This window comes from Mastigoproctus giganteus, chromosome 13 (assembly GCF_048544385.1).
Source record: "Mastigoproctus giganteus isolate SK-2022 chromosome 13, ASM4854438v1, whole genome shotgun sequence".
Lineage (NCBI taxonomy): Eukaryota > Metazoa > Arthropoda > Arachnida > Uropygi > Thelyphonidae > Mastigoproctus > Mastigoproctus giganteus.
This window is the reverse complement of record NC_143587.1, coordinates 136,214,017-136,231,531: the sequence shown is the minus strand read 5'-3', so window position 1 is coordinate 136,231,531 and position 17,515 is coordinate 136,214,017. Positions and strand designations below refer to the sequence as shown.

General features: G+C 35.4%; 1 protein-coding gene across 1 annotated transcript in view; it reads right to left on the bottom strand.

Moving 5' to 3' along the window:
* Window positions 1-661: 661 nt before the first annotated feature.
* Window positions 662-17,515, bottom strand: part of LOC150076464 (uncharacterized) — a 40,032-nt gene continuing 23,178 nt past the window's right edge. Inside the window, exons 2-3 of the mRNA XM_090388029.1 lie at window positions 15,864-15,983; window positions 662-1,108 (exon numbers count right to left, since the gene is read on the bottom strand). Of these exons, the coding sequence (XP_090244155.1) occupies window positions 829-1,108; window positions 15,864-15,983 (400 nt within the window). The 3' untranslated portion in view covers window positions 662-828. The remainder of the gene's footprint in view (window positions 1,109-15,863; window positions 15,984-17,515) is intronic.

The window sequence follows — 17,515 nt, the reverse complement described above, 5'->3', positions numbered from 1 at the left end:
GCACTCTGGACCCCATACAGGTAGCCAATTATTATCTGCAACTGCTGACACCGGAACAGGATCGGGAACAGCACTGCACAGGAAGGCACCACATGACTGCCACAGCACACCATATACAGCTTACTACTGCGCCTGTGGTCACAGACAATACAAAAATTCATAAGTGACAAACTTTATTTAATTTCATAATGAAACCATCCTACACTACAATCTAGCGAAGACAAAAATATTTTTTCATGACAATTTTATTGAGGACATTTAAAACAAAGGTCATTCTTGGAAGAAATATCATTTAACATTTACCACACTTATATATGAATATGCAATGAAAATAACAACTGGATTAGCAAATATAAATGCTAAAATTAAACAAACATGTATACAGTAAACTAAATTAAACTGTAATTGTTTGCTTTCCTTTGACAAAAAAAGGAAAGGGATTTACAATTCTTTACTAAACTCATCTAAACACAGAGGATTCTCCAGTACTATGATCTAAAGTCACAAATCATTACAAAGTGTGTGTGTGTGTGTGTGTGTGTGTATATATATATATATACACACACACACACACACACATACACACTCCCACATGCACACACAATAAAAAGAATTAAAAGCAAACTTTTAAAATAATCATCAAATGCAAAAAAAAAAAAAAAAAGTTTATGCGTATACACACACACACACACACACAAACAATTATTTAGAAACAAAAACTGTTTAAGCTGACAATAACCTTCACAGTACAGGTGGTTCTCCACAGCAGCAGCAACACCATAACATGACAACGAATTTCAGAAATTCCATTTCCAGACACCATCTTTGTTATTTATCTTTTTCAGAGCTTTCTGATGCACTTCTACTACGATGATCCATGTCATCCTTTTCCTTACTAGGACTTCTACTACGACTTTTACTTCCACTTGGACTTCTGCTTCTACTTTTGCTTGGACTCTTACTTTTACTACGGCTTCTGCTTCTTTTGTCATCTCCATTTTTACTAAAGCTTCTGCTCCTACTTCTACTCCGGCTTCTACTTTCCGATTTACTTTCCTTCTTTATTTTCTTTTTACTCTTACTCTTACTCAAACTTCTCGAACGAGATCTATAAACAACAGAAAAACAATATAAAAAATTGAGGTTCGCATCTTAGGGCTACAAACATTAAATTTTTAAATACTAAAATAAAACCAAACCCTCACTTTACTACTGTTAAGTCCCTAACATTTTACAAATATAAATTTTGAAAGAGATTTAATTCATCCTGTCACCTGAAAAGAGAAAATCCCATTACAAGAAGCAGTAAACCAATGTTATGTAGTATGCAAAAGGTTTTAGGTCCTCACTGATTGTATGATGGACAGTGAAAAGTTAGTCTTCTGTAAGATTTAACCATTACAAGAGAATATAAGAACCATACAGTAAAATCACCACTGAGCTAAACATATTAGTACTATTAAAGGAGATATGCAGAAAATGTCAACTTTTTTTGTTTAAAAGTTCTGAAATACTAAAATAATAGAAATACAGGGTGTCTATAAAGCCTTGTGAACTTTAAAACGACAAACGTTTCTATACAAGATAAAAACAATCTGAAACATCGAAAGGTAATTTATTCTAGTTTTTATGCACAAAAGTAATTATTTAAATTTACTCAAATTTTGTTTTTTAAATTTTTTCTAATAATGTACCCTACAAGAGATAGCTTCAAGAGGAGAAAGCAAACTTCATGCCCTGGCTAGCAAATCCTAAGTCCATATCAGCAGTTAGAAAAAACTTCCAACACATTATGCAAATGAAGCACTGGACAGAAATTCAATTTCAAGCCACAAACTGAAAGGACCAGATTAAACAAGAAAACGGTAGAATCTGTCAAGGAAGCCTTTTAGCAAAGTCCAGAAAGTCAGTAAGCATGCATATGCACAAGTTTTAGAGTGAAATTAATCACATGCCCTTACAAGATTCAAGTGCATCAAACAATGCTCCTATGTCAGAAATCGCACCTTATCTCTTGAAAATCTAAATGTTTAGTGATGAAGCAATGTTTTACTTTATTGGAAAGATTAAGAAACAGTTGTTAAATATAATGGTTATCTTGCAATGCTACAGGACTTTTATTCCTGAACTAAGGCAATTAAGAATTGAAGCTAATATGGTTTTTCAGCAATACGGAACACCTTGCCACTTCACTTAGAATATTTGGCAATTTTTAAACAGCCTTCCCAAACAGATGGATCAGCAGAGGTGGGCCAATTGCTTGGTCAACTTGCACACCCAATTTGTCCCCATTGGACATTTTTTTTATGAGGACATATTAAAAGTGTGGTTTACTCCTCAAAATCTCCCTCATTAAATGATCTGCATATCTGGATTACAAATGCAGTAACTAAAACACAGGTGGTGAATGTGTTTATGGAACTGCAAAATCATAATACATTTTGTATCAGTGATAACGGAGGTTATGTTGAATCTTATGATTACACACCCTAAAAACTAGAATAAATTACCTTACTAATGCATTTTTCAGATTGTTTCCATCCTGTATAGAATCTAAGTTATTAGTTTTTAAAGGGTACAAGGACTTTATAGACACCCTGCATACTTTATCATATTAATATAATAAAATATGCCCAATGGGCTAATTGTCACAGGATGTTTCATTCAGCCCTGAAAGCAAAACCATAATTAGCTTATCAACAGGACCTAATAATTTGTTATAGAAAAGTTTCATTCATTATTCTCCCACACAATAGAGCTATCAATGCAAGGGCTCAAAGCTTTTCTTTCTAGAGTGTACATTAAATGACTGAATTAGCACTTACCACAAAAGCCATATACAAATGAACTTTTTCTGTCATTTTCTGCTCAAGTAATCTGAAAACTTGGATTACAAAGGTTTACTGAATTAATACATATAGAACACAACAATGGGTACAGCACTGAACCCTATGGGAACCTACTAATAACATTAGTTCACAAAGAGCAGTGTCTATTAATAACTACTATCTTCTGCCACTCAACCACCCCTTTATCCATGGAAGTAACTTGAAGTTACACAGCTCCAATTTATACAGCAGTCTTTATAATCAACAGTATCAAAAGCCATTCTAAGATCCAAATATATGATAGTAAGATTATTTTTTGCATCCAGTTCCTTTGTCGCTGCATCATAGTGTCCAATCAGATTGGTCACACAAGACAATCCCTTAACAAATCCAAGTTATTATTATTATTATCATTAGCCATATGGTGCAAGGAAGCTTCTGAGGCTTTTGCTGAACCAGCCAAAAGAAGAGAGAGAGAGAGAGAGAGAGAGAGAGAGAGAGAGAGAGAGAGAGAGAGAGAGAGAGAGAGAGAGAGAGAGAGACGGGGGGGGGGGGGAAATCATCAAGAAGAGAAGAATGATGATATCCAGCTCAGGACCCTGGGTATAACTGCATTCCAGTATAGATGGCCCTATATCACTTCTTTAACCAATGACTCCATTATTTTCCCTGGAACAGAAATTAACAGGTTTGTTAATTACTCGTCACAGTTTGATGACTCTTTGTAAACTGAGAATACATCTGCACACCCCCATTCCATAGAGCCCTCTGCTGAATTCAAAGTCTCTCATAATTATGGGTAAGGGTTTGCCCACCTCCTTTGCTGCCCCCTATTATAACTGGATAGATCCCATCCATCGCTGGCTTTTTTTATTGTTAAACTTCGACAATTATTCTTCCCCTTTCCTCTCAGTTATCAATCACAAAATCTTTCACCTCCCTGTTAGAGTTTGATGAACTTCTAACGTTCTCCTCCCTAAAGAATTCCTCGTGTGTGAATGTAGATGCAAACATCTATTCAATCCTGACAGCAAACTCAGCAGTGTCATCAACAGTTAAACCATTGACATCAAATGGGCCAATGTGATTCAACTCCTTCTCTCACTGTTAATACAAGTAAAGACATCTTTTTCTTTGCATTCTTTTGCCAGAGACTTCTCATAATCTGCTTCAACCCCTCTAATCTCCTTTGTGACTTGATCACAATGTAGTTTCTATCTACTATAGGCTTCTATAACGACTGATAATTTACATTATCAGTTGTACTCCCATATTCATAATTGTGCATCCTTATGTCTGAGTGAGCTACACCTTGTGTCTGATTAGCATTAGCAGAGGCACATGATGCAAGAAAGCAAGCTTATGTAGCATCAGCCCAAAAAAATCATCCCATTTCACCCATCCAATCACTCCAAATGTTTGTCTAGTTCTGCCTTCAACTTATTTAAGTTGCTGACCTCCAATACGACACATGAAAGTTTATTCCAACTATCAATTACCCGCTGGCTAAAGGCAAATTTCCTCACATCTATTCTACAATTGCCTTTCCTCAATTTGAATATACACTCCCCCTCACCTCAGGTGAGTAATCTGAGCAAGACAAAGAATCCCGTGCTCAACCCATTCAAGGCCTTATACACCACAATTAAATCACCACGCAGGTGCCTAGTCTCCAGAAGCTGCAATTTGCAGAATTTAAGCCTTTCTTGGTAACACTAATCCTTTGTTCCACACACCAATCTCATTGCCCTTCTCTGTACTCGTTCCAGCAGCTCTACATCGTTCCTAAAACAAGGCCTCCAGACCTGTATGCAGTACTGAGGCGTAGCCTAACCTTTGCCACATACAAGGAGACAATCACCCCCTTATCCCTGCTAGCAAAATTTCTTATGCTCAGAAATCTTCATATCTGACTACACAATTATTATTATTATTAATTTATTTCTCTGTTGAGAAATAAATTAATAATAATAATAATTGTGGGACACCCCTGGGACAGCCATTGGCTAGAAGGATGAGAGTTACATTTTAAGGTGTGAAGCAGACCCATGAGCAAAAGGTTACAAAGTCCATGGGAAGTTCACCCTGAAAGGTTGAATACAGAATTTTGGCATACATGAGTAATTATGATTTTATAACAGAATATTTAAATTTTTGGCATCTTTGAACATCATAGAATATTTAAAATTTTAACATCTTAGGTTGGCATCTAGAATATATAGTTAAAAGGGATCAAAATTAAATGCAGTTTTTGAGCTGAGTGACTGTGCACTACAGTAACAGGAGATGATAGCAGTCAGCAAAGTTAGCCCCAGGTTATTTTCATTCTCCACTATCCTGGGTAGTGGAGACTATCCAGGGTAGTTGTTGTTATTTGGTTTTTAGGAGCATTAGCAACTAAGGCCATATTGCTCTGGGGATATGTGGTGGTCATTCCCTGACCTTTCTGCATCTTCCGTATTTGCTCTTAGAACCCTGTCCTTTCTGCATCTTCCGTATTCGAACCCTGGTCTAATCAAGAAGTGTGTGCTACGCACTGCTGCTCCTGCCCACGGAGGCGCCACCCAGGGTAGTGGAAAATGAACATACCAACTGGGTGGTGTATTACCATCCAGTTGGTACATTACCCTGGGTTGCAGCTTTACATTTATCAATGTGAAACTTCATTTGCCACCTCTCAGTCCATCTGCTCAACTTTTCTAAATCCTGTTGCAGCAGTGTACTGACATCAGTGTCATTAACAACCCTGCCAACCTTCGTATCATATGCAAACTTAGACATTTACCCTGTATACCATCATCAATATCATTGATAAATACCAAAAACAAGTTATGAAATGTGGTAAATTATTATGATTATTATTATTTATCAGTTTTAACTCTTGTACAGCAAATGTGCTTGGAGGGTTACAGGTTTCAAAGCTATTCTGACTAACAATATATGGAATTAAATTGTACAGAATGAGTTCATATAGATTATATGTATTAGATCACACAGAATAGCATTTTTACAGTTAACCATGGCAAAAGACAATTCTGACATTATCATATTTACCAACGTTTGAGTTTTTTTGATTTCTAGTTATGAGGAAAATAGTTTTTTTGGCCAAAAAACCCTCCTGTTTTCCCCTTTTGCAAAAAAAAAAAAAAAAAAGCAATTCTTCCCGAAAATCAATTTTTTTTCCCAAGTCCATACTCCATTAGAAATTAAATTTCACTGAAAAAATACACATTTTATATTAAAATACAGCCACAGGATTGTTTACCAGTAATGCATGCTTTTAAACATGTTTACCCAAACATTTTCTGTCTGTGAATTTTAGTTTCAAATGTATCTTACACATCAACTTATTAATATTACTGCTTGAAGAAAGAAACTGTAACAGACTTCGCACCTGTTCAGTCAAAGTTCTGTTTATAACAATGGTACTGCTTGCTGATCAGACTTATCTATCAAAAGTATTTCCAAAACTGCACTAGAAAGAGTTCTAACTTTGCACTGCTATGAGAAATTAATAAAATGGCAAGAATGACTAGGGATAATCTGTTATATTTCATGTGTCCTTGTGTACTTGTCAGTTCCCAACAACAACAGATCAACATACATCACTCTTTCTTCTTTTATAATAGTGTATAGTAAGTTCTCATGTTAAAAGTGACAGAACTGATCTGAAATTTTTTTTTTTTACGCAATGTACAAAACAGTTAACAGTTTTGCTGTGTCAACTTGGTTTGATATTTGTGCATATTCTCTGTACGTCTCTCACTGGTCTTTATAATTGTGACTGACAGGTAAGACAGCCTTTAGAAATTTACTGACAGAGAGAACAGTTTTTTGGCCCATATTTCTAGACTATCGGAAAAGTGTGTTGGGAGTAGAAAACACGCAGTTTACATTCTTTCAAAATAAATCCTTAAATTACATTAGATTTTAATAAACTAAGTTCTTTTACCAATCTTTATTTCTTTCTAAACTGAGAGAGGCTATCATCACTAGGCTGTACATGCATTGCATTAGACATGAAAACCTTCAAAATAAAGTATGTTGTTGCTGCTGCTGCTGTTTCTTCCCCCTCCCCTTTGTGGATAACTTAACTATTCTGACAAACCATCCTTAGGAATTTATCACATTCACGTTCATCAACGAAATTAATAAATTGTAAATTTTTTTTAAAATTCTGAGTTAGATTCCAAATTAGTAAATGCAGTTTTACTAATTTTTTTTTTGCAACGAAGATAGAGAAACTCGGTATCAACTGTACTACAATGGACAGACCAGAGAAGGGGTCAAACCAAGTTTAAAAAGAAACATTCTGCATCATAAATACAAAGAGCTGGCAGCTATGAACTTTGGTAAAGAGTTCGATGGTGTCTGCCATGTAAGGTTGCTACCATTAGATAGTATGAATCAGAGCTGTAATACTCAATATGTTCTGCATTGATAATAATATTAGTAAAATAATAAGAGGAGAGTTTACCTCAATATAGTACGTAGAACACTTCCGTATGATACCCTCCAGAAATAAAAATGAAAAAAATCGACAACTTACCGGTACATTACAGTAAATTATAAATAATTAAATAATCAATTTAACACAATTCAAATCAATTTAAAACAATTAAAAATCAAATTAACGCAATTAAAAGAATCTAATGAAAATATTCAAAACGATTTTCCTTCCTGAAGCTGATAACGCTTTTCGACCATATGTGGTGATCACAGGAATGAAAATACTGAATTGGGTTAAACCTGAAACTTAAATAGTGATTATTTGTCTTCGCGCATGCGCGTAAAGGTCCACGCATCGGAGATCAAATATGGCCGCCGAACATTAACAGAATTCTAGTGTAATTTAATATCAACGGTTTCTGCAATTAATAGTCGCGTATAATTACGGTGAACGTTAAGTATTTTGGCCTCGTTAAATAAAAAAGTATTACGTGATGTCGCCAGTGTTAGTTGTTTTATGCCTGAAATTTTTTGATTTAAATTCACCCTGGCAAACTTCGGAACTATGTTGTTTTGAAGGCAATATTTTAGGAAAGAAATATTAGCATTAGTAGAGGCATATGATGCAAGAAAGCAAGCTTATTCAGAATCAGCCAAAAAAAAAAAAAAAAAAACACACCACTCCCATTTCACCCCTCCGTTCGCTTGAAATACCTGTCCAGTTGAGCCTTAAATTTGTTTAGGCTATCAACTTCAACAACAAGTGATGGAAGTCGATTCCACCAACCAACCACCCGCTGGCCAAAGGCAAATTTCTGCACATCTATCCGACATCCGTCCTTCCTCAATTTGAATTTATGCCCTCTAAGCTGATTATTCTGAGCAAGATGAAGAATCCCATTGGCATTGAGCATGCTCAAACCATTCAAAGCCTTATACACCTCTATCAGATCACCTCGCCGGTGCCTAGACTCCAGACTCTGTAATTTGCAAAACTTAAGCCTTTCTTCGTAAGAGCAACCCTTTGTTCCATTCACTAATCTTGTTGCCCTTCTCTGTACCCGTTCCAGCAGCTCTACATCCTTCTTGAAATGAGGCCTCCAGACCTGTATACAGTACTCAAGATGTGGCCTAACCATTGCCTTATACAAGGGAATAATCACCTCCTTATCCCTTCTAGAAATGTTCCTGTATATCACTGACAAGACACCATGAGCTACTCTTGCAGCTCGTCTGCACTGCTCAGAGAACTTCATATCTGCCTGCACAATTACCCCCAGGTCTTTTTCATTCTCCACCACTGTCAGTGTAGTACCGCAGAGTTGATACGTTGCTCTGGGGTTACTGTTTCCCATATGTAGTACTTTACATTTGTCAATGTTAAACTTCATTTGCCACCTCTCAGCCCATCTGTTCAACCTTTCCAGATCCTGTTGCAGCAGCATAGCGTCAGTGGTGTCCTTAACAACCCTGCCAACCTTTGTATCATCTGCAAACTTGGACATTAAACTTGATATCCCATCATCAATATCATTCATAAACACCGAAAACAACAACGGACCCAACACTGAACCCTGAGGAACTCCACTAATAACATTAGTCCACATTGAGCAGTGTCCATTGATTACCACTCTCTGTCTTCTGCCACTCAACCATCCCCTTATCCATAGCAGCAGTCTTCCATGTGCAACAGTATCAAAAGCCTTTCTAAGATCCAAATATATAATATCAAAGTTATTCCCTGCATCCAGTTCTTTTGTGACTACATCATAGTATCCAATCAAATTGGTCAGGCAAGACCTGCCCTTAATAAAAAAATGCTGCGTCTGAGCTATAACTGAATTCTTGTCTAGATGATCCTGCAGTGCTTCTTTAACCAGTGCCTCCATTAATTTACCTGGAACAGAAGTTAAACTAACGGGTCTATAATTACTTGTGTCAGCCTTTGATCCTCCTTTGTGAATTGGGGTTACATTTGCACATCTCCAGTCTATGGGTACCTCCCCTGAATCCAAAGAAGCTCTCATAATTATGGCTAGGGGTTTGCTTACTTCCTTTGCTGCCTCCTTTAATATAACTGGATAGATCCCATCCACCCCAGGTGCCTTTTTTATGTTCATCCTCAACAATCTCTCCTCCACTTTACTCTCAGTTATTACAAAATCATCCAGCTCACTGCCAATGTTTACTTTACCTACATCATTCTCCTTCCTGAATAACTCCTCATGCGTGAATGTAGACTATGGTAACTTTGGTAATATGGTAACTTTGGGCCGAGTACCTTAGTGTAGATTTAATGTAATTTTGCACCAAGCCATTCAAAAAATCTCCCCTAATTGTGTGTATTGATTGTACACTACTGGAGAGACAGGAAGTGAATGAAATAGTCAATAAGAGTTTAAAAATTAATTAGATAGTATGAATCAGAGCTGTAATACTCAATATGTTCTACATTGATAATAATATTAGTAAAATAATAAGAGGAGTTTACCTCAATATAGTACGTAGAACACTTCCATATGATACCCTCCAGAAATAAAAACGAAAAAAATCGACAACTTACCGGTACATTAGAGTAAATTATAAATAATTAAATAATCAATTTTAACACAATTCAAATCAATTTAAAACAATTAAAAATCAAATTAACGCAATTAAAAGAATTAACGAAAATATTCAAAACGATTTTCCTTCCTGAAGCTGACAACGCTTTTCGACCGTATGTCGTGATCACAGGAATGAAAATTACCGCATCAGGTTAAACCTGTAACTTAAATAGTGATTATTTGTCTTCGCGCATGCGCGTAATTTCATTAACGAAAAACATACTTTTTTTATTTAACGAGGCCAAAATACTTAACATTCAACGTAATTATACACGACTATTAATTGCAGAAACCGTTGAAATTAAATTACACGAGAATTCTGTTAATGTTCGGTGGCCATATTTGATCTCCGATGCGTGGACCTTTACGCGCATGCGCGAAGACAAATAATCACTATTTAAGTTTCAGGTTTAACCCGATTCGGTAATTTTCATTCCTGTGATCACGACATACGGTCGGAAAGCGTTGTCAGCTTCAGGAAGGAAAATCGTTTTGAATATTTTCGTTAGATTCTTTTAATTGCTTTAATTTGATTTAATTGTTTTAAATTGATTTGAATTGTGTTAAATTGATTATTTAATTATTTATAATTTACTCTAATGTACCGGTAAGTTGTCGATTTTTTCGTTTTTATTTCTGGAGGGTATCATACGAAAGTGTTCTATGTACTATATTGGGGTAAACTCCTCTTGTTATTTTACTAAGGTTGCTACTATATAAAGTTGGAGTTACTGGCATAACAACTTGGGTCCCCTCCTATTTATAATTTTCACAAAAGATATAGATGAGGGTATCAAAGGGAAACAGTTTGCTGATGATTTAAAGGCGGTTATGTTACAAAACAACTTGGGTCAGTTTCACATGGGGTTCAAAAAATGACAACTAAACTGTAATGTTTCTAAACATAAGCTTATGAATATGAAATCATGTGTAAGCTGAGAGAGAGAGAAGTTAAAAGTGGTTCAAGATGATAAAGACAGGTTATGATTCAACCTGAGTGAAATTTTCCATGCAATCTAAACAGGCAACTAGGAAGGCACATGGTGTCTTGTCCATGATTAATAGCACAGAAGTTCTGAAGAGGGTTTAAAGAAAGACAACCAGATTAGTAATGGACTTCAAAGTTTAACAACTACAATTTAAAATCTACAAAATCTATAAAGTGCAACCTATTCCATGTGCAAATATTCTGAAGAAATTCTCAGTAAAAAGATCAAGCCTCTTAATGGAAAAAGTAACTTTGGGTAGTCCCAGTCAAACCCAAAATTAATTTTAAAATTTAAAGTAAACTTTAATTTAAATAAGCAATAATCAACCAAAAATTATTATCATCATCATTATTGTAATAATCATAATTTGGCAACTGTATAACAATTTTATTGGGATATTGTAATTAAATATTAAATTAAATTTTAATGGGTTTGGTAGCATAACACAATCAATTATTGAACAGATATGTCAATTGATCAGATCATGTTTACTAATCCAAAATAAGTTACAAAGTTTAGAAAAATTCATAGATACACTTTCAAATCGTTCCTCCCATCTCCTATCTCTTAACCTCGAAACCAGCCTAATCTTCCCTCCATAATATATCCCCAAAAGTCTGGCAGATTTAGTCAAGCAATAACTGAGAACACCTGTCAAACCCAACCTATAGAAACACTCGATCAACTCTCCCAGTCCTTCCCAACCAGACCAAGGAACTCCACTCCAGTACCAGATTATTATGGTAACCTAACTTAAAGAGTAACTCCAGGGATTTTTCATAACTATATTTAGTTTATGAAATATTAGCAAAAGTGTAATAAATAGATAGCAATTGTATAATAGGGTATGTTATAATATTGTAGATGTAATTATAATACATTGTATTGTAAATAATCAAATTATCCTCTATTTAACTTAATTCAAATCAACAAATATCATTATCAAATTGAAAACTTGTAGTATCACTCCTCAATGTTCTAACCCCTATAGGACTGAAGATGGGAACAGTAAGTTCCCAAAACAGCCATACAGTGTTTGAAACTGGGGTGGTTCAATCTTTAAAATCGTATCATTTCAATAATAAATTACTTAATCTACCACATAATATATCAGTGTAGTATCTACCAATTCATTAACATAACAGTTGTAGTTTTTCTTTGGAATCTTACTAAGGGACTCTGTCAATTAGCATGGAACTACACAAAAAAATATTGCAAATGCTGTACATAACAGACACTGATTTGTTACAAAAATATGCAAATTTTTTAAAAATTTCTGGATTTAAATGGGAAATGGTTTCATTATTTTTACTTGCAAAAGATGATGTTAAACTATATTGTAAGTGAGATGGAAAAGGAGTCAAAACAAGTCTCCAATGTAAATCCAGAGCTGACAACCATCCATTGCAAATTTAAATTTATACTTCCTGTTTGTCATATGAGGTCAGGATGCCATTAGTTTACTCAACCCATTTAAAGCCTTAAAAACTTTATAATCAGATCCCCCCCCCCCCCCCCACTAGATGCCAAGTTTCAGGTGATGCAATTCAGAATACAGAATGAAAGTTTTGGTGAGAATATCTTTTTGTACTCCTGATAACTTTGCTACTCTTCTCTACACTTACTCCAACAGAGCTTTATCCTTCCGAAAATAATGCTTCCAAATTTGCAGCCAGTACTCAAGATGTTGCCTAACCACTGCTTAATACAACTGAAAGACACATCTTTATCACTGCTGACAAAATTCTTGTATATTACTGCAAAAACTCCATTAGCTGTCCTAGATGTCCATGAGTTTGATAACAACTACCCTGCATTTGTCAATTAAACTTCAGCTGCCTAGGTCATGCCGAAGTACAATACTCCAATTACTATTATTAACTATCCTGCCCACCTTAATCAAGTGTTACAAGCATAATAATTTAAGAAAATGAATTATTTAACACAGTATATTAAATGGATGATCTATGATGTAAATACAAAAATATATTAGACTTTAATATTTGCAAAAGAAATCAACTGATAATACATTTATTCAGGGAGGTACTAATAAAAAATAAGATTATCTTATTTATATAAAGTATTTGTTGATCTACTGAGAAGTACAATAGTTTAGCATCATAAATGAACAGCCATAACAGATACTGTAAGAAATGAAAGAGTGCATGTTTTCTTAAATTATTATGAAAGCATTTGTGGATGCCTGCAATATTACACATGCTAATACTCTCTCTCTCTCTCTTCACAAAGGGGGGGTTATACTTTTAACCCCCCCCCCCTTTTTTTTTTCTATTTGGGCTTTTATAACTTATAACCATTGGTTATCCAACACCAAACTCATGGTAAAATCAGGGCATGCTGACACAGTCTACTTCCAAAAATTCTCCATATTTTTGCTGGATAGTGAGCATATATCTTTGAAACCATTTGATTCAGCCTTGAGATCTCCTAGATGCATCCTCTTCTCTTTTCTTTCCATTCTAAGGGTTAATAAATGGAACAAAATTTATATATATACAGTATATATAAAAGATGGTATGCTCCAAACACCTATAAGTAATATGATTTATCAAGTTCAATGAGGCACTGGTGACCTCACTGAACTTGATATGAGTGCGATGGCTTTCAGTACTAAAACTCATGTTGATCCTCAAGTATTTAGTTGTTTGGAATTGCAAATAAACAGTCTTCTACTACAGATTCTCTGCAACCTGTACAGATTATCAATAGTCATACCATGCATATTCAGTGTGGTTCAACCATATCTAAACACACTTATGTTTTTTAAGTCATCAATATGCTTTTCTAATTGTGATTTCTTAGTCTAGAAAAGGATCTCATTTGTTGTTTGCAAAAATTTTTGCCATAACTGAATATACCATACTGACATATTCAGCACTCGATTTTCACTTTTAGAAGGTAATGTTTATATATTTTTAACTAAAACTCTATGCAAATCCTCCCCAATATCACTTGCCTACTTAAAATAAACTTGTATACACATTTATTTTATTTAAAAATACATTACTATACTTAATTTTTAGAATAATTTCAGTTGTGACTTCATAGTTGCTTTGTTTTCATTGCTAAACATTAGGAGATGAGGTAGTTGGGAAACAATTTTTCTTTTTTGCCCTTTGTTAACAATATTCTTCTTATTGAAAATATTCATCATCAGCCATTTTCAATCCACTGCAGGATGAAGGCCTCTCCAGCAACTTTCCAGTTCCTTCTGTTTTGTGCAATGGCCATCCATTTACTACCCACAAACTCATGAATTTCATCTGTCCATCTTCGTTGTTGTCTTCCAGGTTTTCTCTTAGCTCCACTTGGGTACCATTCTGTTATTTTCTTAGTCCATCTGTCATCATGTCTTCGAGCTGTGTCCTGCCCAAGACCATTTTAGTTCTTTAGTTTTGATAAGAATGTCCTTTACTTGAGTTTGCTGCCTAATCCATGCGTTCCTCTTCTTATCTAACAGTCTGATCCCCAATATAATTCGTTCCATTCTTCGCTGTGTAGTGCTCAGCTTCTCTTCCATTCTTTTGTTGAGTGCCCAAGTTTCACTTCCATAAGTCATGGTGGGTAGTACACATTGGTTCATTATTTTACATTTCAGACGAAATGGAATATTGCTCCTCAGTATATGACTATATTTCCTGAATGCTACCCATCCAAAATTTATTCTTCACTTGACTTCCAGCCATTTATCATTACTACAGCTCATGACTTGTCCCAGATAAGTATATGACTCTACCTTTTCAATTACTGCTCCTTCAATCATTATATCCCTTTCTGTGGCACTGTTTCCATTGGTGTACAGCAGATTTCCACTTGATAAACTTATAAGTGATTTATTTCTTCTTGTTGTTTCAGCCAAACCGATGATATTCCAATTCACATTTTCTCTAATTCCTTTTCCAACTCTAGTATCCCGTCTTCACCGATGAGCGATCTTACATTGTAACAGGTGAAGTTCAGTTTCCATACATGGCAGCCTGGTCGTACCCCAGAGATTCTTAGCACCCTCTGCTTCCACTCTGATCCTTTCGCTGCTGTAAGAGGGGGAGTGAAAGCTGCTGGGGACTGATGGCCATTTGTTTCGTCTTACTGTCATGTGCTAGAGGGTTTGGTATTTTCCTCTTCACACTGACCAGGCATCTTGAAGAGAAAGACTCTACACGTTCGTTGCCACCTAAGTGACGTAACAGGGCTTACCATTGAGAAGGTGTGCATGAGTGGATTTTAGGGAGGCAGGCCAACCAGACTTCTAAATCTTTTGAAATAAAAAGATATTGGATCCGTCAGTGTTTCAGACTGAGTGTCTGATAACACACAGAATACCTGTTACCCTCTAAGCCCCTAGAGGGGCTTAGAGGCACATTGAAGATATTACTTGTTCTTATTATCATATTATTTAACAGGATATATTACCTTAATAAAGAATAATATAATGTTCATTTAACTGTTTCTTGGCTTTTATTCCAAAAAATTTAATTAGCACACAGCACGAACCATGCAATGAGAAAAACATCCTGGATTCTGATAATCAACACGCTGTCCAAATGTACATCCCAGTTTAAGTTTGAGTGAAATCGGCAAATTCACAGCTTTGGTAACTTGGCATTATGTAAATTTAACGCTAACAAGCAATTAAAGCATGAAGATTTTCACATCACATGAGGAAGGTTTTGAATCCAACAGATGTACCAGAAGACCTTTTTATTTATTATTATTTTTTTTATTCTGGTGCCAAAATTCCACATGTGGCATTTAAATTGCAAATAAATTTGGAGGCCTAGGATAAACAAATATTCAACTAACAATATTTTCCTGAAACACAACAAAATATAACATTAAATATTTAAATGATGTATGTTCCAATTTACATATTTTAGCCACTTATATAACATCAATTCAAAAATCAGGCAACTTGTCACCTTCTGAAAAGGTGGGGTTGAGGGGGTGAACCTTTAAAGAATACTTCTTACCGAGATTCTACTCGTCCATGACTTTTGTGATGCCTCCTAGAATGACTTCCAGAACGACTTCGAGATCGACTGCGATGCCTCCTGGAATGTGATCGAGACCTTGATCTTGAATGAGACCTCCTTAAAGTGGAAAGAAAAAGAGGGAGAGCTTAATTTGGTATTCTTTGCATCAGAAAACAGAAATTAAAACCAAGTTCAAAAATTGTTATATAAATCAAAAAATCTAACAAATAATTCTGCTCATATGAAAAGACCCCCCCAGAATATTTAGCACAGTATTTCCATATGAGCTTAGTCAGTTGATATTGCAGCACCATACCGGCTGAAGTTTAGTATGTAGATATCACACTCAATGTAACAAATTATGAATTAAAAGCATTTTTGTAAAAATACACTTTGGAAATGCATCAGTAGACAGAAGTTAGCCATATTGAATACTGGCCCAAAACAGATGCTCACACTTCAGGAGCTTGTTGACTTTATTTTAATAATAGCAACTGTGATTGGAAGTAGCATTCATGTGCTATCTCAGTTGTGTATATAGAATTTCATATTTCTTCCTTTTGCATCTTGGTGCATAATGGCCTTTAGCTGCCACTGCACTGTAAAACCTCCAACTACAATAACAACCTTCTGCATCAACCAAATCCTCTCTTTTTGCCTTCACGACATTGCAATTCTTCAGTATGCTGGTGCAAAAATCATATCCCTTCCAAGTGAAATTGATGTTAAAAATGTCTTCATTAATGTTAAAAAATGTCTTAGTATGCTTTTTAAGTTACAATACCAAATCAGTCAAGGTGTGTGGCACTATAACTCAGGGACATTTGCGATCAAACTACCAACTGACAGTGAGGAGTGTCATCCCAATAGACAAGGTGAAAGTAGGAGACTCAACGCAGTACATATAACAATGAAATATTGAATGTGAAATGTTACAATGTTTCTTTCCTCTATTAACACTGTGAAATATTTCCTTTGGCATGATTGGCTACTTTATAGTCAATTACCAAAAACACAGTTGAAAAAAGAAATCTGTACAAATTGTTATACAACTGTTTCTTACTGTTGTTACTTAATGATGCATGGAAACAAGCTGAAACAAAGGGGGGGGGGGGGTTGCATACCAGTTTTCTCAAGGAATCAGGGTAGTATGCAGTACATATCTGGAATAAACTAACAGCTGTGAAGCAGTGTGGTACAATATTCTTTCACTCTCCACTGCCTTGAGTGTGATATCACGAAATTTGTGTTATTCTGGTGTTACTGCTACCCAAATGTATCTTGAATTTTTCAATGTTAAACATCAATTGCCACTTCTTAGCCCATCTACCCAGGTTCTCTAGGTTTTGTTGCAGTAACATACCCTGATTCCTGCAATTAACAACACTACCAACCTTCATATTATCAAACTTATAAAATTAAACTTGATATGCCTTCATCAATATCATTAATAAATACTGAAAACAATAAGCAGCCCCAGCACTAATTAGCGCAGTCCCCTGAGGGACTGCGCTAATAATGTTAGTTCAAGATAAACAGTGTCCACTTATAACAACCCTCTTGATTTCTACTACTCAACTATCCCTTTCTCCACAACAGGAACTTGCCTCCAATGTCACACTACTCCAATTTGTACAGCAGACATTCAT